This window comes from Podarcis tiliguerta, assembly GCF_965153285.1.
Source record: "Podarcis tiliguerta genome assembly, chromosome: 6".
Taxonomy (NCBI): domain Eukaryota; kingdom Metazoa; phylum Chordata; class Lepidosauria; order Squamata; family Lacertidae; genus Podarcis; species Podarcis tiliguerta.
Window position 1 is genome coordinate 67733838 of NC_139539.1, and position 23111 is coordinate 67756948.

At 43.4% G+C, this 23111-nt stretch overlaps 1 protein-coding gene across 1 annotated transcript in view; it reads right to left on the reverse strand.

Moving 5' to 3' along the window:
* The window catches only part of LOC310680274 (vitellogenin-2-like), a gene marked incomplete at its 5' end in the record, with an annotated part of 30130 nt that extends 11140 nt beyond the window's left edge, over nt 1–18990 (reverse strand). Inside the window, 18 exons of the mRNA XM_083446649.1 lie at nt 552–645; nt 1241–1412; nt 1623–1742; nt 2363–2464; nt 3654–3775; nt 5342–5439; nt 6457–6674; nt 7668–7886; nt 8242–8367; nt 9676–9841; nt 10192–10349; nt 10455–10605; nt 11591–11739; nt 11859–12020; nt 13667–13918; nt 15279–15430; nt 16068–16088; nt 18897–18990. Coding sequence (XP_083302775.1) covers nt 552–645; nt 1241–1412; nt 1623–1742; nt 2363–2464; nt 3654–3775; nt 5342–5439; nt 6457–6674; nt 7668–7886; nt 8242–8367; nt 9676–9841; nt 10192–10349; nt 10455–10605; nt 11591–11739; nt 11859–12020; nt 13667–13918; nt 15279–15430; nt 16068–16088; nt 18897–18990 — 2576 coding nt within the window. The remainder of the gene's footprint in view (nt 1–551; nt 646–1240; nt 1413–1622; nt 1743–2362; nt 2465–3653; nt 3776–5341; nt 5440–6456; nt 6675–7667; nt 7887–8241; nt 8368–9675; nt 9842–10191; nt 10350–10454; nt 10606–11590; nt 11740–11858; nt 12021–13666; nt 13919–15278; nt 15431–16067; nt 16089–18896) is intronic.
* Nucleotides 18991–23111: the final 4121 nt, after the last annotated feature.

The following is a 23111-nucleotide window of genomic DNA, read 5'->3' on the forward strand; positions in this document are numbered from 1 at the left end:
TTTAATATGCAACATACAGAATGTGAATCTGTCAGTAAATATAACCACAAGGGACTATTAGTGATTCAAACATAGGAGCCGTGTCAATATTTTTGTTAGATCATGCAGATTATGAATTTTAGTGGTAGGGGACTTTCTTTCTTGGTGGAGTGGACTTGTATAGTTACAAATAAACTCAGATATTAAAGAATTTTTTAAAAGTCTTTTGTCACCTTTCCTTTGTATGGAAGCCAAACCTGGTTAAGCACTGCCTCTGTAATTTCTCATAGACTGAGGTAATGGAAGCACAAAACAATATTCTTCTTTGATAAAGGTATAGTGCTGTCCGCTATACTGCAATCTGACATTCCCAGGTACCAGGTGGCCCCACCTGAAAAACTTGCAGTAGTGTGACTCATATCTCCCATCTTTGGAAAAGAAGACAGGAGGCCAATGCTAGTAAGTTGGGCACCACCAAACCCCAGTTTGGACCATGTAAACAATTCTTTCCTAATTTCGCCATTCATCAGAAAATTAAGCAATCCTAATTTCATATCAGCAATCATGCCTACCTTGAGTTAACGTCAGCACTAAGAAGCAGGCTGGCTTTAAGCAACTGCTCTGGTCCAGAGTCATTAGTCAATGAAGGAAATATCTTCCCATCGACTGCAGGAAGTAAAAAAAGAGTGATTAAATGTCAAAAGCATGAAACAAAAAAGGAACTCAAGACATGGATTCACTGTTATCAGCTAGCATATTTTCATTTTCACAAATGTATAAGCAATTCACTAAGTTCTAGGGATGGGTGAATCTGTCAATATTGGTTTCTCTGAAGTTTCTAATTTTCCAGCAGCTCACTATGTTACTGCATCAGTTTGCATGAGTATGAGTGTGTGTGTGTGTGTGTAATCACAAAAAGTTGTTGGCATTTTAGTGCATATTTTCCCAGGATGTGCTTTTCTGCAAGCAAATTCCCATATACATATTTTGCTAACGTAGCATTTTGCATGTTATTTTCATGAATATGTGCATTTTTAGGCACACTTTCCTCTAATATGCACATCTGTGTACACATTTTCTGGATGGGGAACTACACCGCAAAATCAGGAGAAGCGCAATTTTTTGAAGGATAGCTGTTTTCCGCTTCACATACTGTTTCTGAGAGTGAAAATTAGATAGGTTCATGCAAGCTGAACTGAATCCACCATCCCCAATGATCACTAACAAAGCTAAGGTGGTATGGGGCTGTACCAGTGCTCACCTTTTGCTGAAACATCTGCCACGCTGGCGCCATATAAGCCAAGTTCCAGTGGGAGGCCTACACAGGTAGGTACAATGTGTCGAAGTTCTCCTGCCAGTATGGGCTGGGTCCATCTGCCTGTTATGCCATTTTGGAACAGGGGGGTCAGCATCTCTGCTGGTTGGGTCACAAGCTAAGCAAAATTAAAGATGCAAGTGTGTTAATCAGCAATCGGAGATGGAGAGTATTTCCACACCCTTCCAGACTGACAAAAGTTGATATATACGACATCTTTATTGTCATTGTCACATACAGAACAATGAAATTGAAAAACTACATAAAGCATTCAAAAACCCCTAAAAACTCTGAAACCCCATTTTAAAATACACTATACTTGACGTACCTTCACAGCCTTTTCAATGAGTTCTTTGTCAACCAGAACAAAGGCAATATCATGACTAAATAATTTCAGAGAGCTGAACAACTGAGGCTTTTCTGAAAGGAGTTCCTTCCATCCCTTTAGCTGGCAAGAGAGAAATAATTGGTTTTTTTGAGGTTGCTTATAGTCATGTCGGGTTTCACATAGTGTCAGTTTACCTTTAATTATTGCAGAAATTATATAGTTGCTAATTGAGAGATCAAGCCAAGATACACATGGTATGCAGTGTTTGGCTCTGGGAATAAGCTTTTGACTTCTCTTAGGAGGGTTCAGGCTAGATGGGGGATTGTTGTCCTTTCAGCTACTTATCAGGTTTGGTCGGAGGAAGAGTGGTTTGCGGCACCATCCAGAAACATGTATATCCATGCATGCAAAATGCAGCGGCTACTAGCCTCAATGGCTATGTTCTATGGCCACTGCCAAAGGCAGTATGGCTCTAACTATCAGTTGCTGGGGAATTGCAAGTGGACAGGGTGTTGTTGTGCTCAGGTCCAGTTTACAGGTTTCCCACTGGCATCTGGATGACAACTGTGACAACAGGATTCTGGAATGGATGGACCATTGGCTTGATCCATCAGGGCAGTAGTAATCCCCTTCAGTGGGGATGAAGTTAGGCTAAAAAAGCAAATGAAGTGGCAGGCCGCACTTCCAATTAAAAATGTACTGCGATTCAAACTAACAACAACAAAAAGGCACACACATACCAGTTTCCCAAGCGCCCTAATTTTTTTGTACATTGAAGACTCAGCAAATGGAATATCTTGTGTTTTGAAGATATCGGCAAGGCCTTCCAGGTCTAAACGAACCTATGCAAAGTAAATAAGCTTTATATGCACAAAAATATGAATCACGGAATCACTGAAGAACAGAAAATGAAGAAAGGTTGTTTAGTAAATCTTTGTAAAGAAAAGGCCTGGAGGAAACTAAACAGAGCAGAGAAGATATTGGAGGAATTCCATTGACAGTACGATTTCATCTCAGGTAACTTCTTTTCAATACCTTCCCCACACTGAAGCATTGAAACACCAACTGAAATGACTGTTTGGAATAAGAGAAAGTCCAGATAGGAAGAAACCAGTGATGTTGGAACCTTCAAACTAGGGGTGGAGGAAAACTTCAATCCAGTTCATATTTAAAGCTGAATCTATCAAAGTTGCACTTTTCAAAACAAATAAGAACCGAAACACAGCTATCTTTGGAAATTCATGCAGATATGAATTTTGCAGTGCAGTTTTCCAACCTAACAATGCTTACAGAAATGTACATGTTAGCGGAAAGTAAGAATAAAAATTGAGATATCAGTGAGCATAACACAAAAATGCATTGTATTAGGGGAAATTGTTCCAAAAATGTGTACACTGCATACAAAAAGCTGTTTGTTAGGAGAAATTCACACTAAAATGCTGGTGAATTTCCATGGGGTTTTAAAAAAACAATAATCTGCAAATTGCTGCTAAATGTGGAAAATTGAATATAAGATTTAAAAATTTCAGATACTGAGAGAACTGGAATTGATAAATCCTTCCCTCCCTACTTCACACACAGTATTTTCCTCAGCAGTGTTCCTTTGTTTATGATATACTACCATTCTTGCCCCCGGCAAGCAACATAGCAGGTTGCTAGGGACAAGAGGAATATTAGCATGCAACGGAAACAAAGCATATTTGGCCCTGAGCATTATAGCTTAGATCGCTCCTGATGTAGCTGGACTACCATCATATCTGTACCATACATTTAAAGTACTCCTACACCACTTTGGCAGTCATGGCTCCCCTCCCCCTAGCCTGGGAACTGTAGTTTGTTAAGGGTGCTGAGTGTGGTTAGAAAATCCCTTGGAGAGCTCCAATTCCCAGCACCACTGACAAAACAGAGCCCTTAATTTTAAGCTTCATGCCTTCAAATAATAATAATGTTGGATCTAATGAAAAAGCTAATATTTTCCTCTAAAATTGTAGCTTTAGAAGAAGGAATTACATACCATTGATATGTACTTACCTCTGCAATATCCATTGCTGAAGTGGCGTAGTAGCCTCTCATCTTTGCAAGGACTGATGGAAACAGTGTCTTCGGACTATTCATTAGGTAGACTCTTCCAATTGCACCAGCTCTGTAATTTCCTATGATAGGAATTTACAGAATAAATAAAAACTGTTTGCTGCTCGTTGTAGGATTTGTTTCACACAGACAGATGCAATTCGATATACTCACTTGCAAATTACACAGCAAGTGGAATCATAGCGAGACAGACTATTGGTCCATTTCGCTCAGTTCTGTCTGCACTGATTGGCAGCAGCTCTCCAGGGTTTTAGGCAGGGGTCTCTCCCAGTACGTATGGTGTTCTCAGCAGTGCCTCATCCAAGGAGTGCAGTTTCCAGGCAGGGAATCAAGTGATCCCTTATACATCCTGATCCCAAGTTGTTTAGGGCTTTAGATGTGAAGACGTTTTGCCCTGCCGCATCCCAAGCATACTCGTCCCTTTTGAGGATAGCTACAGAATTTTGTGGGGGCTTAGCCCCCTTCTTGAAAATGGCCCCCATGGCCCCACATACATGGCGCCCCTGGTACGGGGAGATATATTGCATGGCAAGGCCCTGGGCCCTCCCCCACCTCTTGGAAAATAAAACACACGGACACCAATATTTTGGGTTAATGGGATAATTAAGGCCACAATTTTATTGGTTACAGATGTGAGCAGTATTGGCTTAGGCATTGGAACTGAACTGACTATATCTGACTCCTGCCCACCATGCAGATAGTCTCATAAGGGTTAACCACCAGAAGGGGGTGCCCTGTTGATGTACATCAACTGCGAGCTCCTCTAGGGTCACTGATGGGGTCATGGCATGGCTCTAGCCCATACCCGGGCTTTGGACAGGATCCACACCCCCGGATCCCTTTAATGGAATACCCTTCAAGAGGAGGGGCAGATGAAGGACACTACCTCCCCTCCCATAAACCACGTTTTACCAATGCCTAACCGCCTAACCTTACAAAGTTGTGGCGATTGCTACGAGGCAGGTGAAAAACACATGGCTGGTGCCAATTTGCCAAATGGGAAAATTCCTACCTGGCCACCTAAACAGGCAACCAACCGTGGTCCATAGCAAGGCCAAAGGCAAACGCATGAAACTAGGGTGGGAGATCCAAAACAGGAGGAGGCAAGAAGGAAGAGCCCCCCAGCCACGAAGCAGTTTAAATACCATAAGCCATGCCCCTTGGTTGACCAGATAGGTTGGACAGGGACTGTGACGCAGCTGGGTCCTCCAGTGACGCGGGAGGCTAGGCCACACACCCCGACGCAGGGAGTGCATGTGGCCTGCCTGCATCCCCGCCCCCCCTGGGAAGGGGAGCGGCTTTACAGAAGGGTTTTGTAGGTAAAGATAAGGAGTTTGTGCTGGATTTGACGATGGGAAGGAAACCTGTTTGAGGAACGAGTGCTGGTGTGAAGTCAAAAGATCCCTCACACTTTACCATCTAAAGTCTGTGGCATTGACATGGGAACTTGGAACATTAGTCTCCCTTCATCGTAAGTTCCTCGTTTAATATATTACCAAACCACAGCATGGGATGATTCAGCCGTAATCTCTTGAAATATAAAGGTGGAGCTTCGTGCAGCAGCAACATCTTGCAGGACAAGTAATCCAGATTAAAAGGAAAAAAAGTAATCATGCCGCTGAACTTACGGTAGAAGCCATCGATGTGGATGACGCTGCTGTAGCGAATGCTCAGCTTCTCTAGTCTGGGAGAGAGCAGCATGATGGCAACTCTGCAAGCTGCAGACCTAAGGGACAGCAGTGGAACCATATCATAATCCTATTTAAGCAGGGCTTTTTTTCTTGAAAAATGTTTAGGGGTACTCTCATTTTCCTACTCATATTGAAATATTGCCCTTCAATGAGGCCAAACTTAGATTCACAAAATGTCTAGGGGTACGCGTACCCCTGCGTCCCTCCAGAAAAAAGCACTGTATTTAAGACACTTCAATAGACTTAGCAACTTTCAGGAAGATGTTTACTTATTATCAAGAGGGAAATCAAAATCTTCCACGTTGTTGTTTTTTGTTTGTTTTTAAAGACCCCAGTGGAGCTTAAAGGTTCTCCCAGTCACATGGGGCCTGCTCAGGGGTGAACCTTGGTCACATGCTGCCCTGTGCAAAGCCACATGACTCCCTCCCCCCAGACCTTGTGGCGCTGGCCTAAGCCAGGCTTTGGGAAGGACGTGTGAGGTTCTGGCAGGGTCCTAGAGCACTCTCACTTCTTTCCCAAAGGCCAGTAAGTGCTTGCCCATCTTTGGGAAGGAGGAAGGAGGGCTCTAGGGCCCTGTCTGAACCCTCATGCCTCCTTCCCAAAGCTGGGCAAGTGCTCACCAGACTTTGAGAAGGTGCCTTTCTTGGCTATGCATCCAGTGCGACTCCCTGGCCTACTTTTTGGTGAGCGGATGCTGTGCAGGTGGGAAATCAATTCAGGATCCAACCACATAGGGTGGGCTGACTGTGTCGGTTAAGGATATAGAACCTTATTTCTGTTGAAGGCCGCTTTCCCTTGGGGGGTAACATTTGGGGGGCTGCATGCTGGTGGTGGGACCAGAGTAAAAAAAAAAAAGTGAATGACCACCAATCGTCTCTCTCCGACCCTATTTCTCTCTCTCTTTCTGAAAGACCCTTCCCTTCCAAACAGCCAGAGGTGTGAACCAATTGCTTGCACGGGGCTTTTGCAACCAGGCCAATGGAGCTCCAGTAAACTCTTGGTGCTGTGCTGGTTTACTAGGCTCCCTTGTTTGTAGTTCTCCTTCTACTTACAGGTCATAGAGCTGTGGAATCTTGCCCATGGCCAAGACCTTCATGTGTGAGTAGGCAAAGCTGGCAACCTGCAGATTTCTCTCCCTTTGCACGACATTGGCCAAAGCTGTCACTACAGGGACAGCAGGTTTGGTTTCAAAGAAAACAACACAGGCCACCATCCGGACTTTAGAAGGAAGAGAGTTGTTTGCAAAGATCTGAAAGAGAATTTCCCGCACCTGGAGAGAAAAAGGACAATGCCACAAGTTAAACGATAATTTATGTACCAGTATAGAAAGCTGCCTTATGACTAGAAATGGGCGAATTTGTCAATTTCACGTTTTTCCAATCTCCACAATTTCCACATCATGTTGTGAAAATCCACCAGCATTTTAGTGCAAATTTCTCCTAATATGCATGTTTGTGTGGCATTTTGCCTAATATACAAGTTTTGCAGAGCAATTTTCCCTAAAAGAATGCATTTTTGCATGTGATTTTCATGAATTTATGCATTTTTATGCACACTTTATCCCCAGAATAAACTTTTTTGTACACATGACTTGGCTGGAGAACTGCTTTGCAAACTTTGGAGAATAGACACACATATATCTAGCGGGTTTCTTCCTGGGGGACACACAGGGGGACGCATACCCCTAAACATTTTGTGAATCTTTGTACTTTTGTCCATTTACTGTATTTTTTCCCCCTGATTTGAAACAACGCTTTTCTTGAGTCAAGATGAGAGTATCCCTAAACATTTTTTTAAGAAAAAACCCCTGCATATATCTATAATAGTCAGTTATAGGACCCTCCTACATCTGAGCTGCAGTGTTTTGCAGAAATTGGTACTGTTGTAGCAGCCCATGATTTGACACTTCGGATGCAATTCAGAGATTAAAAGTTCACCTGTGACACAAGCAGTTAAATGCCTTTTTGCAAGGCACTGCACTTCCTGCTTGCCGCCATGTTACCTTTCAGTGAGAGAGGATAGGAAAGGGTCTCTCAGAAGGCCACGTAACCCTCCCAGTGAACGCCTCTCATGTGCCCTTGGGAGGATCCTTTGCTAAGCAAATACACTTTTAGCAAAATAATTTGCACTGCACGGCATCCATTTGCTGATAACCCAGGTTCCATGCCCTACATTAATGTGCATGCTTCCTGGCCCCTATCTTAGATTACACCTGACATTTGCTCTGCGTCCCATTTATTTGGTTAAGAATGCCTTTGCTTACTTCTGGGGCTTGCTTCCTTGCTATTTTCCTCAAGGCTAGTACTGCCTCGGTCTGGACATTCTCTGGCAAAGCATCAGCAGTAGATGAAAAGCCTGGCAAGAACTTCTTGATGTAATTAATGCTGGCTGGTTCTCCTGCGTTGCCCATGGCCTTCAAGGCCAGCACCATGTCTTCCTCGTGTCCTTCGCTGACTGCACCAGCTGCAAGATCATGGAGAGGCTGGAAACAGAACAAGGGTCTCCTGTTAATCGTTCAGTTGCTGATCTTTCCTAGGAAGCTCAGGGGTGATGTTTGCCTATGTGGGATGCACAGGAACTCAAGAACAGCAAAACAACTAGCAGTTCATCCACACAAAACTCACAACTTGAATCCCTATTAGAAAAAAAATATATTTTTAAACACATTTTCTCTCAGAATGCACCTGTGCATTTGTAGATGAGAGCTGCTTTGGGACGTTTAGGATGTGCGAAAGTCAGGGAATAGCTGAGTCCCAATCAAATTCCCACAACCCAAGGCGCCAATCTGCAGGCAGGTTTTTGCACGCTTTTAGGAAATGTGAACACTGCTTTGTTACCTGAAGAATTTCAGCAGGGCAGGGGTGGAAGTCAGTGCAGTGCCTGTTTACCATGGCACCATATCCTAAGTCAACGACGATGCGAAGCGCTGAGGATTTCTGAACTCCAGGAGAGGTAATCAGATCCTGCAGAAGCCAAAACAAAGACAATGTAATGTGGATATTTGCTGGAACCATTGGTTTGTTTGAAATATATCTGAGCCACTTTCCCCAGAGCTCAAGGAGGCTTACATAAATTATTACACTAATAACTCCAGTACAGAGAACTACAGCTTGAAACCAAAAATAATGACCCACTATAAACATTTTTCAGCCCTTCCTACAATTTTCTCAGACCCCCAAATCACCTGAAGCACCACCTCCTTCCCTACAGATGCCCTGCTGTAAGTAGTTCTACAGCCCACAGTAGCTTAGATAGTGGTGACCTGGGAGAGGATATTTTCTGTGGCAGCTCCTAAGTTTTGAAATTCTCTCTCCATAGAGGTGCAACCAGGAAATGTTTTTGGCAAATGCTGAAGACACACTTCCTTTACCCTGGCCATTGACACCTGAGATGTGTGTTTTCAGAACCACTTTATTTCTTCTGATTGCTTTTTTTTTTTTTGTAATTGTAAGCTTCTAAAATAATTTTTAATTTAGTTTTTTTAATTGTTGTAACTTTGACTGAAGGATGAAGGACAGGTAATGATGATGACGATGATAAAACCAATCATCTTGCTATCTATAAGCCTTACTACACAGACGGGCCTTGTGCAAGAGTTTAAATCTCAGCTTCTGGTCCCATTACATATTTATTCCTGAGAATGTCAAAAGCACACCCTATTCTGACACCCAACAAAAACATATATTGCTTTGACGCTGTCCATTTCAGCACCACTTTACGTCTTCTGCTTGCCTTCACTGATTTGCTCTTGTTTCCCTATGCAACTTGAAGCAAGATCACATGGGGCGTAACAACCAATGACGTCACACCACCATGATGACATCATGGACCCCATAAACAAAATCTGGGTCAACGCCACTACCAATTGTATCAAATGGTAGTGCCAGCAAATAAGGACATCAAGTGCAAAAAACAAGCTAGAAAATGATACTGTGAAGAAACACTAGCTATATGGGAACAAAAGGATTACACACAGCATTGAAACAATGTCATTATTTTCAGTAATTTCTTTAGGGCTGCTGAGCATATTAATTCTGAGGTAAATCTCAATATCTGAGGCTCAAGATTATTCAAACGCTTTAACCACCTCGAAAAAGTGGAGAGATTACAAACTGATTAAAACTAATTGCATATCATTTATTCAAAAGAAAAGGAAGCTTTGTACTCTTGTGATCTTTTTCACTGAAGGCAGAATAAAAACTGAGACTAAAATGCTGCTCTGAAGCTCCCTACTGCTTAGGGAAGTGGGTAACATTAAACAGTATACTTACTGCTGCCGCTTTTAAGGTAAGGCTACTGGTTTTTGTTAAATGGAAGGCCAAAGTAAGACTGAGAGCAGACTCCAAGGAATTGAGAGACTCTTCTTGAATTCTTTGCTTCAGGAACGTAAACGTATTGGTGGTTCCTGCTACAGCAACTGCACTCAAGAGCCAGCGCCTATAAAGCAAGGTGAGAGATCGTCATCTTCTGTTTCCCCTGACTGGTAGGATCAGCATAATCACCTGGCATCCTTGGACAACTTCCAGTGTCCCACGGAGCCCACTTTTGATGGCTGCCTTGGTCCCCTCTTTTTTCAGCACTCTGCTGACTAGTAAGCCACCATTTCAGTTGCTTAAATTTGCAGAGAGCACCCATGATGACCTCCAACCACCCATTCGAGTCAAGTAAGAACTACCAGTGCACAGAGGAAGGGACCCACTAGAGGGCACTACACTGAGGCCCCACTCACGCCTAGAGCTGGCCGTGCCAACTAAAAACACGGGTTGCACATTAACAGCATCAAATACCTATATAGCTGTCTATCTGCAAATTGTTTCCAGAGAGATTCAAGATCTTCAGAGGTGGCTGCTCGGAAAAGTTCAATAAGTTCTAAGAACTTGGCTGGCGTTTCTGGATGGCGTTGTAGCTGGTTCTCCTGAATTAGCCACTCCAGCATTTTCACCATCTATAAGGTAAACAGAGGGCGAAAGGAACTGGTTATATTCCCTTCTTGACTATTTAGAATCATTTTCTAGGCCTTCCGTTCATTTTCTGTTGCGAAACGTCTCACCCGTGGCTCAGGGTTATCGGTCTTTATTAGGTGCAGAGCCATCTGGGGAAGGTCTTCTGGAAACTGATAATGAATATTTCCATAGTTTTGCAGCAAGTTCCCTGGCATTTTGTCTTGGTTGGTTGTCGTTTCGATCAAAGTCAAGTTTTGTCTGGATGGGGTAAGAAATAAATTCATGTATTAACGCTGAGAAGAAGGATTAAGGTTGAAGTCTATAGATTCTGACAGAAAGGAAATGCTTTCACTTTGACTGAGAGAAGCCCATGTTCAGCATCACCATGGTGCCCAGTCTGGGGGCTCAAAGCATTGGTCAGTTTAGGATTCTACAACCTGTACATGCAGCTCAATGGTAGATCTCATGCTTCATATGAAGAAAGTCCTGGGTTCAGACTCTTGTTTCAAACCCTGTAAGAGCTGCTTCAAGGCAGCATTCTTCATCCAGCATTGCATCAAACACTGATTATATATATTACTGCCCTTCATCAAAAGATCTCAGGACGGTTCACAGAATAAAATACAAGGTAAAACACAAGTAAATAATTTAACCAAAACAGCGAAACAATAACCCCTCTTTTCCACAAACACAATTAAAAGGATATAAATATTAATCAGCCCAAGGCCTGGTTGAAGAGGAATGTTTTTGCCTGGCACCTAAAATATATATAATGATGGTGAGCAGGCCACAAATGGGGAGCCACTGCAGAAAAGGCCCATTCTCATGCTATCACCCTCTGGACCTCACAGGGAGGAGCCACATGCAGAAAGGAATGATAGAGTCTGGGACGGTTTATACAGAGATAGGCTGTCCTTGACTTTGAGAGTTCTCTCACTTCAAGAGAAAATCAGCTAACCATTTGGAGAGCTGCCATATCTTTAATGTTGTCGTCACTTGTTGACCACAGAATGAAGTGATATTTTCATATGATGCTGCAGCCATCACAGATCAAACACTTACATCTCCCCTGACATCACCTTAGACCCAACGCTTTTGAAGGGTTTCCCATTCTCAGCTACCAGTCAGCAAGCACAGCCTAATCATGTGCCAATAGAGTGGTGTGCATGCATGTGCAAATCAATCCACAATTCTGGTGACATGCTTGTCCCTTGCTCTGATTGTACCACCATGTCAGACATACCTTGCATCCATAACAGCAGTACTACCAACTTCATTGAATGGGGAGATAGTATACACCTGCCGGGAGTCAACGTGTGTGATCAGGGCTCCGGTATCCATGTATTTTAGTCGGTAGTTGAAGGCCACAGCCCCTCTTGTGTTTGTGATGTTCTAAGAAGGACAAATAAACTGCTTATATCAAGTTCTTTTAAAATTAACTTGGTTTATACTATTTGAAGCAACCTCCGTTGTGAATATTTACATCAATGGCTGCTGTTAAGGCTCCTTACCAAAGGACATGTAGGACAAGGCCGGACATAGGCCATTCCAATGTTCTTCACAACTTTGTTTGTGCAGTTGCTGAGGTCTTTGGTTCGGGAAATGGTGCTTACATTATTGGCCTTGTCCTCCTGGACAATGTACTTGGTGAGGCAAGTTCCTCCAACTCCATCCTGCAAAGAGCAATGGACAACAATGAAATCACAAAATCTTAGGTCCTAGGAAGATCGGAAAGTCTTGTGCACCATAGCAATGCAGTGCCCTACATAACCGTCTCCCTCACTTCCTATTAACCCACATAATTCAGGTTACAGTTTGTTAAAAGGAGAAATCAGGAATGAACAAGGCACACTAAGCTCATCAGAGTGAAGTGAGTAAAGTCATATGTTTTCAGGATGGGAATAGGTAAGCATGGGCAATGCAGGGCAATAGATATTTAGATAGGCTGAATGGGAAGGAATTTATTTCATTTTTGATGTTCTTCTTCACCCATGGTTCTCTTGAGGTACCAGAGATGGGTGCAACTTGGGGAAATTGATATTGATCCCAATCTGGAGAAAGTTTTCATTTGAAATCAATTTATCTGCAATGAGATCATTGTGGACAAGGCATAATTTATGCGACAAACCTACCGGTATGTTGAATTCTCCCCCACCCCCAGATGTAACTCACTAGGAAGATTTTGCTTTCATTTTCAAGGTCTGAAAGTTCATTGGTCAATGTGAAAGCCACTCATCATATGTGATCACTACATATATGTTTATTTCACTGCTTCTATATAGCTGGAATCCCTTCATGGATCACTGCCTTGTCGTGGTGAAGGGGCTTGAATATCTCCAAGAAGCTATGAGCTATGCCGTGCAGGGCCACCCAAGACAGACAGGTCATAGCCAAGAGTTTAGACTAAATGTGATCCACCTGGAGAAGGAGCTGGCAAACCACTCCTGTATTTTGCCAAGAAAACTCCATGGACATAAAAAAGGAGAAGCTTTGAGAAGTGAGAGTTTCCAAGGCACACTCTGGTTCATGAGGTCATGGAGAGTCGAACACGACTAAGACAACTAAACAACATATAGCTAGAAACCTGAGGTGTGTAGTAGCTTCTTGATCAAACTTGCATGTAATGCAATAATCTCACAACATAAGCTACACAGATGTTTTGCACTACTCAGACAATGAAGTTCCTTGATTTAGAAAATGTGTGGAGTAGCACATTACTTTTGGCACTCTCTAATTTAGTTGGCACGGCAGATTGCAAAAGGGATGTTGGTTAAGGACATTGTCTGGGACAGTCTTCCCTAACCTGGTGCCCTCCAGATATTTTGGACTACAACTCCCATCATCCCTGATCACTGGCCATGCTGGTTGCAGCTAACGGCAGTTCTCCAAAACACCTGAATTATACCAGACAAAGGAAGGCTGGCCTAGGAAGTTTAGCAGGATGTCCTTTACATCTCTTCCTACCCAAAGTTCTGCATTCTGATTCATGTTCATCACTAGATCATTACAGCATCACATTTAATGTATTAATAAGCCACGACAAATCAAACACGACAGAAAGAGCTTTTGCAGCACCACTCATAATTTCGGACACAATGCTCATAATGGAGTTAGCTCACTTCTGTTCAGATGCAAGTCATTAATTGCTAAGTAATCAAGTGATTAGAAAGCAATTAAGTGGTTCACAGGAACAAGCCCTGGGGGACACTTTCAGAAAGTTCCCATGTAAAAACAACAACACATGATTCTAATACTCTAATGTTTGTTCTTAAAATGAGTCATTTTAGAATCTGAAAAGACCAAAAAATAAATCCCATACCTCTTGCAACTCGTACACACTCTCCATCTCATTTACAGATATCTGCAGCAAGTTCAGGATGCCCCTTATTATATTTATGCACTCGATTGAGACATTTTTAAGGGCATAAATATTTCCGATGCAACCTCTTCTGTATTCAAACTTAAATGGTTCAGGAAAACATAGATCCAGCTTCTGAGTGAGAGTGGGTGCTTTGAAGGATGGATCTCTGGGCCATATTCCATTGTATTCTTCCACCTGTGGAGAAAGGACCTAGGAGCAAAAGCAGCAGAAGGGTGAAGATTTGAGCCAAATTAAAATATTTACATGCAAGCAACAGAAGAGTCATATAAGGAGGAGAGAAAGATTTACCTAAATTTGAATGTGGCACCAAAACTGAGAACATGTATCTCCTGAGTGGGCCCTTACTCTCAAGTAACTATGTATTAAGTAACCTTATTTCTTCCTTCTGGTTGGGACCAGAATAGTATGCTGAGTAGGGTTCATCATGACCTCAGCGCTGTTCCTTGTGTTATGACACAATGCTGGAAATTGTTGTATGCTGCCAAACACTTCATTGTGCTCTGGTACAAGAGTCCTCCATTTTGGTTAACCTTGCAACTTATTCACTTCTGCTGCCTTTCATACACCGTCCCCCTTATCTGTTTCTGGTTGCTCATTCCACCCCCTCTCTTAATGGAGGCTTACCCTCACAAGCTCTGTTCAGTTTTGCAAGGCCTATCAGAATGACAAACAGCTCCTACATTTCTAAAGCATTTGATGAGGTTACTGTCATGTCCACTCCCCCCCCCCTTTTATCAGTTTCCCAGACGTACAACTCAACTGTCCACCCCAGTATAAAAAATTGTGTTAAGCTACCAAACTTCTGCATTTGTCTTCAAGTTTGCCATCTAATTCTTTAGGAGGTGCCAACATTGGTAGGCCGGTCCACATCTTTTTCACTAGCTTAGCAGAAATCTCCTAGAAGATCCCACGTAGCTACACTGATGTTTATGTCTTTCTGAGCTATTCTGAATAAACGGACCTCATTAGTCTAGCCATGTTTTGTTTCTGTGCGAGTTGTAATAAGCCATTCTCCTTCAGTTCCCTCACGGATGAAAATGTATTGATAACATCTGTATATTTTGGCTGAAAAAGTTAACCAAAAAGTATTGGGTGATATCTAATGTTAGTCATCTTCAGAGTGGAACCACTGAAATCAATAGCCTTAAGTGTTGATATCACCTTACATACCAATACGCATAACAAAAGCATCAATGGCATTTTTGTTCTGAGAAAAGAGCTTTGGGTGGGGCCCTTCAACCTGTTTCCGCCTGCCTCTCATGAGATTCTAGACACTTGCTTCCATGCTTAAGCTGCCCACCCCTTCTCCACTTAAAATGGTCCCCTATCAAACCAGCTATCTAAAAAACCAGTCTCTCCTGTATCGGTTTCTACAGCCACAGCAGGCTCTGTAACTCTCCGATGGTATGGTGTAACTTCACCCCTGAAAGCACACTCCCTGAGACAGATGGATGCCAGCCAACCAAAGCCACACGATTCCAGGTGAAGAAAGAAAGAGCTTGACAGGTAGGTCTAGTCACTAAAATTAAAAATTGTTATCATAATCTACCTTAAGAATGTGGTCTTCCTGGGATACTCTGCTGATCTTTACTTGGCAAGACAGTTTTAAGACAGATTTTTCTAAATCCCCATCTTCCAATCCAATCTGAATGAGTCCGGTATAGTTGTAAAGGTAGGATTTGAGATTGCTAAAACCAGGTTCTGTTAAAAAGGAGGGGGAGAGATAATTCTGAGTACCTACACAAATAAGAACACAACAGTAACAGTAATATCTGTGATGCTTGGGAATTGAGCACATTCCCAAAGTACTATAAATTATACAAAATAAACTATGCAAAATATGTGAATGAATTATAATATTTCTAGTATATGTCAGGATGCTGAATTCAGCTTGAAACCAAAAGGTTAATTGTCTCTCAAAAGCAGATTTACATGTAAATAACAATTTCTGTGATCCCTAAATACAGCTGAATGCAAAAAAAATCCTTGCACAATTCAGTCCTATACATGTTTACCTGGAAGTATGTCCTTCTGCGTTCAATAGGCTTACACACTAGTAACTAATAGGCTATACAGCTTGGACATACAGTATCTAAGAGCAGGCCTATAACTAGTGCTGTGAATCTTGACCCTCCCAGAAATTTATCCTTCTCGCTCCCCCTCCATACCACAAAAATGAAAACAACCCTTACATGGTCCCTTGTGCTGTCTTGTGCCCTTTGAAGGGGGGAAATGGCAAAATGTAAAGTACTGTAACACAAATCCACAGAGACCCTCTCTACGCTTTAGCCAATAACTACCAAAAAGATAGCATGTTAATAATGAGAACTTGACTTACCGATATCATTTTTCTGGCTCCCTGTGTGGGGAAGAAATACATTTGTAAGTGGAAAGAATTGTAATTTAGTATGATAGATAGATAATCTATGATAGATAGATGATAGAAAGAGATTTCACTTGGGATAGGGTGAGGTGCGACTTCCAATTCCACCTTGCCCCCCCTAGAGATCCCCATCCCTACCTAGTGGCAGAGGGAGTAGGGAGCTTACCCACAAGAGTGATGAGCAGCACAAAAACGACCCCCCTCATGTTCAAGGTGAATGAAAATGTCAGGGAACAACACCAGCTTTTATACACAAAGAATGATTAACAGGCATCTGGGGCTGGGGGAGGAGTTATTGAGTTATCAACTCGGTTACTCAAGTTGCTCAAACATTCTGTTGGCAACCATATTGGCTTTTTTTGCTTTATAAAGAGAATGAAAAATATTGATGCGCCCCCTCAAACTATTCACTGCTGCGATGCAAGCGCAGGGTGGAGGAGGGCAGGAAACAGGGGCAACTTCAATGGAATTGTGAAGTGCAGCTGCTCATGATCTGAGCCAGCCGGCAAGCTATGGTTACTTTTGGCATACTAAAGGTTGCTCTCCCATTCATTCCACCAGTAAGGCAGGGCAGATCTTTCAATTTTGGTGCTGTCGGTTTCTCATTTTTCCAAACTTAAATTCAGTCCTCCATATTTCTGCAACATTTTCTATCTTCATGAAAAATCAGCATTTTTGTGCAAATTTCTCATAGTAAACATTTATGTACACATTTATTGCAAGCAGATCCCCTTCATGATGTGTGTGTGTGTGTAAAATCTCACTAATATATATATATTTATGCTCACATTCCCCCAGTATATGAATTTTTGTACTCATTACTGGGTTGGTGAAGTGCAGTACAAAATTTGAAGAATTCTTACTGGGCTATTTTGGGATGTTTCCTCCTCCTTTCCCCTTAGGCCTTTTCTGTCTTTCCTAAATATGTTTTTATCTGTACTTCTGCAAACTTTGGGACCAACCTTCCTCCCACACGTTTATACCTTATACCTCAATTTTAGCTACATCGCTGTCATGGCTCAGCTTCCTGAATTTGCTAAGATTATATATGATGGAGATTTAATTTCTTTTTTAAAAAAATGGCAAACTTAGGATACATGATTATTTAAGAATATATATATAGAAATGTTTACTCCAGAAGGAGAATCGTGGATGGCCATGATGAGCTGGAAGGTTTTGAAACATTTGTATTTAGACATAAGGTTGGCAAGGTCATTTTGACCTGACACACATGGCCCAGGCTCTTATCTGTGTTCTTTCAACTGCAGGACAGAGACATCAGCAATCATATAAAACTATCTGAAAGACAGCCCGGCTTACGTGCATGGCTTCATTGGTATACTGCCTCATAAAATTGAAAAGTTGGAAGGGGCCCTGAGTGTGATCTTTTCCAGTGCCTTGCAATGTAGGAATCTCAACTACAGCCATCCAAGCTCTGCTTAAAAACCTCTAATGAAGGAGAATCTACAGTCTCCACTGTGGAACTGCTCTTACCGTCAGAAAGTTCTTTCTGATGTTTAGTTGGAATCAACATTCTTGTAACTTGAATCCATTGGTTTGGGTCCTAGCCTCCAGAGCAGGAGTAAACAAACTTGCTCCATCCTCCATGTGACAGCCTTTTAGATATTTGAAGATGGCTGTCATATCTCCTCCCAGTCTCCTCTTCTCCAGGCTAAAAATACCTAACTCCCTCAACTGTTCCTCATAGGTCGTGGTTTCCAGACCCTTGATAATCTTGGTCACCCTCCTCTGCACATGTTCCAGCTTGTCAAGATCCTTCACGTCCTGCTACGTTGCAGCAGCAACATCAGCAACAGCTAAGCTTGGAGGATCTTTTTTCCCATCCATTCCTGTAGCTTCTTTGGAAGTAGGGGACCTTTTTTGGCCCGAAGGCCACATTCCCTCAGAGGCAATCCTTCCAGGGGCCACTACTGCCCATAGTGGGCATGGTCAGTAGGCAGAGTAGCTGATATGCCTCTTATCTACATTCCAGCCATGCAAAAGTTCAAAGTTTCTCACACCCTTCTCTTCTTCTCTCTTGTTAGGCATGCAAGAGGACTTACTATACTTCACAAACACATTCCAGCCAATAAAAGAACTCAAGGTAGGCACAGAGCAGGAACTGTGAAGGTGTGGTCTGGGGAAATGAATGTGGCTTGAGGGGAATCTCATGGGTTGGGCTGAGTGGCCAGGAGGACTGCTGTTGGTCACCAGACCTGAGGTCCCCCAGCCCTGGTACAGCTGTTGGGGTCTTGTTGAAACGTGCCCCAAGATTCTGTTGCATTGCCACTGCAAGTGTGGTTGTCTCTTTCTGTCTTATGAACGCCTCACCCTGTCTCCTTTTTTTATATAAGATATAGCAACCACCTGGGTGAGAAAGGCATCCAAATCAGGGCCACAGTTCTGAAAGAGGCCTGATGTTCACAACATACCCCTCAACATGCCTCAGAGGAAAGTTGGGGTGCATGGTTTGGGGGCCGCACTCTTGAGCAAGCCAGGTGACTTGTGAGAGAGTGTGCCCCCCAAAAGGGGCATCTTTTGGGGCCATACTCTTGCGGGAGCCAAAATGGGCCAACATCCCAGGAGCCAATCAGAAGCTGGGATAGCTTCTGTAATTCCATCTCAAATCAGGACAGTTGAGGGGTATGTCATAACCTATCATATAGCCATGCCTTCCGATAGTTCTAAATAAAATACTGTTTTTTAAAGGCCTGTTTGTGAACATACTCAAGCAGGGGTTGTGCATCTATGGCTCAATCAATGTCATTGAACTTTAGTTCCTACCAGCCGCAGCCATCACAGCCACAGGTAAGGAATGAGTGTCCAAGACCACCTGGAGGTTTTCAGGTTTCCCACCCAGGATGTACACAACACACATTGCCCTTTCTCGAGACAGAGCAACGGAGTGAACAGTAGGGGTGGGAAAGCTGCATATTGAGACGCGGCTGTCCTGGGACAATTTGGTCTCACAGCCGAAGTGCGCTCCTTTTTAGTTTAACTCATCGTACTGTCGTTGGGTGCCTGATCTGGCCCAGCAGTGTTCTTACAAACTCCCCTTCTGTCCTAGCAGGACTGCAGATAATGTAGTGCTCTGTAAAGTCCCTTCACTCATGGGGAATGTGTGGACTGCAGCTTAAAACATATGTGAAGATCACTTGTGGAGCCCACACCTGCAATTCAGTTAGGGATAAGGGAGATTTATTTATTTATACATACATACATACATACATACCCCGCCCATCTGGCTGGGTTTCCCCAGCCACTCTGGACAGCTTCCAACAAAAGATTAAGAGTACATTAAAACATCAGTCATTAAAAACTTCCCTAAACAGGGCTGCCTTCAGATGTCTTCTAAACGTCAGATAGCCAATTCCATCCCCATGGAAAGGTGGATTACCTAGTTCACACTCTGCAAAACAATATGCAAATTAAAACACAACTATCCTTTGAAATTCCACATTCCCCTGTCAGTTTCAGTTTTCCTCGATTTCTCATTTTCCCAATCTTAAATTCAGTTCTCCACATTTCCACACCAGTTGGTGATTTTGTAAAAGCATCATCAAAGTTCACCAGCATTTTAGTGTCCATTTCTACACATGTTTTTATGAGATTTTGCCTTAAATACTTCTCCCTTTATTTGCAGAGCAGTTTCCCCTTATATAATGCAAGTTTGTATGCAATTTTTCATTATATATGCATTTTTATGCACACACTACCCTAATATATGTATTTTTGTTAACATGACTTGGCTGAAAAAGCAGCAATGCAAAATTCAGAGAATTGCAGACATCAAAGGGTGGGTGTGTTCATTGGGGATCTGAGGTGAGAGACCCACGCAGTGGAATTGTCTCTAGTTCCAGTCACCACACAGAGGCAGCTTAAGATCCAAAATAGTTTACTGCTGTAGAATATTAGGCTTCAGTAATACAGTTCCGGATGCTGATATATACATGCAGCTGGTAGACTTTGGAGATATAGATACAGATATATACAAACAAAAGGTATCTTTGTTGTTCCAGCAATTCTAGATGTTACACAGACTCCGACTCACTTCTCAAGACTGACCCTGCCACACAGACAGACTCACTGACTGACTAATGAGCTGGTCTCTCTGTCACTTAGATAGATGGCACTGTGCCATCGCCATAGCAGCTGTCTTGGCTGACCTTTGGCCTGTTGACTTATCTCATACATGGGATGATTTACACTAATGAAGGAAATTAACCTCTTCCTTCTTGTCCATTTCATCCAACAGTGTTTCGGTCCTTGTATTGTTATGGAAAGTGCAAATTAGGCAGGTTCACCTTTCAGTGTGAACTAGATTGAATATTCTGATACGTCAACGATGTATCTGTACGCATCCTTGTCTGCACGCATCCTTATTTGGTGTGTTGATTTTATACCCCCATTCTGACATTTCACAGAAGTATTGGTAGCTTTAGGTAAAGGTAAAGGGACCCCTGACCATTAGGTCCAGTTGTGGCCAACTGGGGTTGCGGCGCTCATCTCGCTTTACTGGCCGAGGGAGCCGGCGTACAGTTTCTGGGTCATGTGGCCAGCATGACTAAGCTGCTTCTGGCAAACCAGAGTAGCACACGGAAACGCCGTTTACCTTCCCGCTGGAGCGGTACCTATTTATCTACTTGCACTTTGACGTGCTTTCGAACTGCTAGGTTGGGAAGAGCAAGGACTGAGCAACAGGAGCTCACCCTGTCGCAGGGATTCGAACCGCCAACCTTCTGATCGGCATGTCCTAGGCTCTGTGGTTTAACCCACAGTGCCACCCACATCCCTTTTGGTAGCTTTATGACCTCCCAAAATAATGCAACATTAGAAACCAGTGTAGACAATAGTAAGCTACAGTAGATGGACCCATGGTCTGACTTGGTACACAGCAGCTTTCCATGCGAAACACAAACTGTGTCTTTCATCCACTAGGGGGAGCACCACCGGTGGCAGAAGAATGCTTCCTAATGTGAAACAAGCAGCAGCTGGGATGGAGGTGCGCTGAGGCAACAACTTTGATGTGTGTTTTTTTGACACACACGTACACACAATTTGGACCCAAAGTTCTCCACAAAGAACTTTCAGTTTAGCCTTCAATCTGTTTACTTTGGCCATTTCCCAGGATTCTGTCATGTACTGGGGCTGCCTTGCTTATTCCTTCATGCTGGCAGTTTTATGTGGTGTCTTGCTGCTTTGAATGACCACCACAGATCAACAGAAATAATAGAACTGCAGAGCTGGAAGGGCACACGAGCGTCATCTAGTCCAACTCCCTGCGATGCAGGAATCCTTTGCCCAACATGGGACTTGAACTCATAACCCTGAGATTAAAAGTCCCATGCTCTACTGACTGAGCTATCCCAGCTGTATGTTCATGTCACATCAAACACACTGCTGTTCCAGCAGTCGGTTCACATGTTCAGGGGGCCGGTCATTTAATTTGTATCCTGCTTTTCCACCCAAAAGGAAATTGTGCTCAAAGCACCTCATAATATATTTTTTTAAGTTACCAATGAAGGGGGGAGAGATGTTTTACTGGACTGCTGCTATCAAGATGCTACTTGTGCTGCTGAGGAAGCCCAACACCCTGCCTTATCATTGGCTCATCCATGACAGCAGGACGTTTGCTACTTAACTGTCATGGTCTGACAGAGTAGTGTTGGGAGGTACCCGCTGGGGAACCCCCAAGTGAAGAAGACTCAGAGCCAGGGGTGTCATAACAGGGGGTGTGGGGAGCTGTACGCCCTGGGTTCCATGTCTGCAGGGGTGACAAGAAGTCACCCCGCAGGGGCTCACAGGGGCACAGGCAGCCATTTGCCGCCACAGCCGCCTTTGGAGGATTCTCAGTTTGCGGCTGTAGCAGCTCTGGAGGGATCCTGGCATCGTCTGTATGGTGCTGGAGCGGCACCTGCGGCAAACCGCTATACAGCGCATGTGCGGCATCACTACGTATGGCGCATGCGTCGTATGTAGCAACGCCACACATGCACCCTATGTAGTGACGCCCGCCCCAGGTGTCACGGCACCTTCCTTCGCCCCTGTTCAGAACCAGGGTGGGATGACAATGAGTGGTCAGAGGGAGAAGTGGGAGCAGACTGGGAGGAGGAGGTGTTGGAAGCTGAAGTGGTATAGGACTTTAGTGAGCAGGAAGAGGCAGAAGTAGAGGCTGGAGAGGAGCTAAGAGGCAGGGATTAAGCAGGCTGCAGAGATAGCCAAGATGTCCCTCCGACTGCTGCAGCCAGCTCCCCTCTCCTCCAGTCTCCCAGAACCAGAAGAGGTATGAAAAGGGCAGAGCAAAGACAGGCAAAATGATGGAGCCTCAGATTGCTTGGGATGGAACCAGAGGAGGAGACTTAGGGAGCTGTGGGAAAGTGGCGATCCTCAGTCTCCACAACTTCCTCAAGAGTTAACTATACTCTCTAGCCTTTATGCTGGAGAGGATGTAAGCTTAAAGGCACAATCCTCCATGTGTGGTGTATCGATTGCTTAAATATATCTGGACCTGATTTCCCCCCCACACTGACTGTCATCTGCCATAATGTCTTGTACCTGATTCCATGTAAGTCCTTTTCTCCTACTGTCAATGGAAAACGATATCAATCCAAACGTCAAGCATCAAAAATTGGTCTTCTTTCTTATGACAGTAGTGAGACAAATAGTTGCTTCCAATTGGGGGAAAAGCCCTCCCACCACAGAAACATAGGTCCAATATAATGATAATAATAATATTTATTATTTGTACCCCACTCATCTGACTGGGTTGCCCTAGCCACTTTGGGTGGCTTCCAAAAAACATAAAAGCATAATAAAAACATGAAACATTAAAAACTTGATGTGGCATTTGCCCGTTCATTTGAAAATGTTTGTATAGGGGAGAGAAAGGGTTAAAATGTATACCAATAGGAAGGAAGAGGGGAGCAACGTTGTAATCAGAAAGAAGTGAATCTAGCCCCTTCATTAACCCAATCACAGTGGGAGGAGGTAGGAAGTATC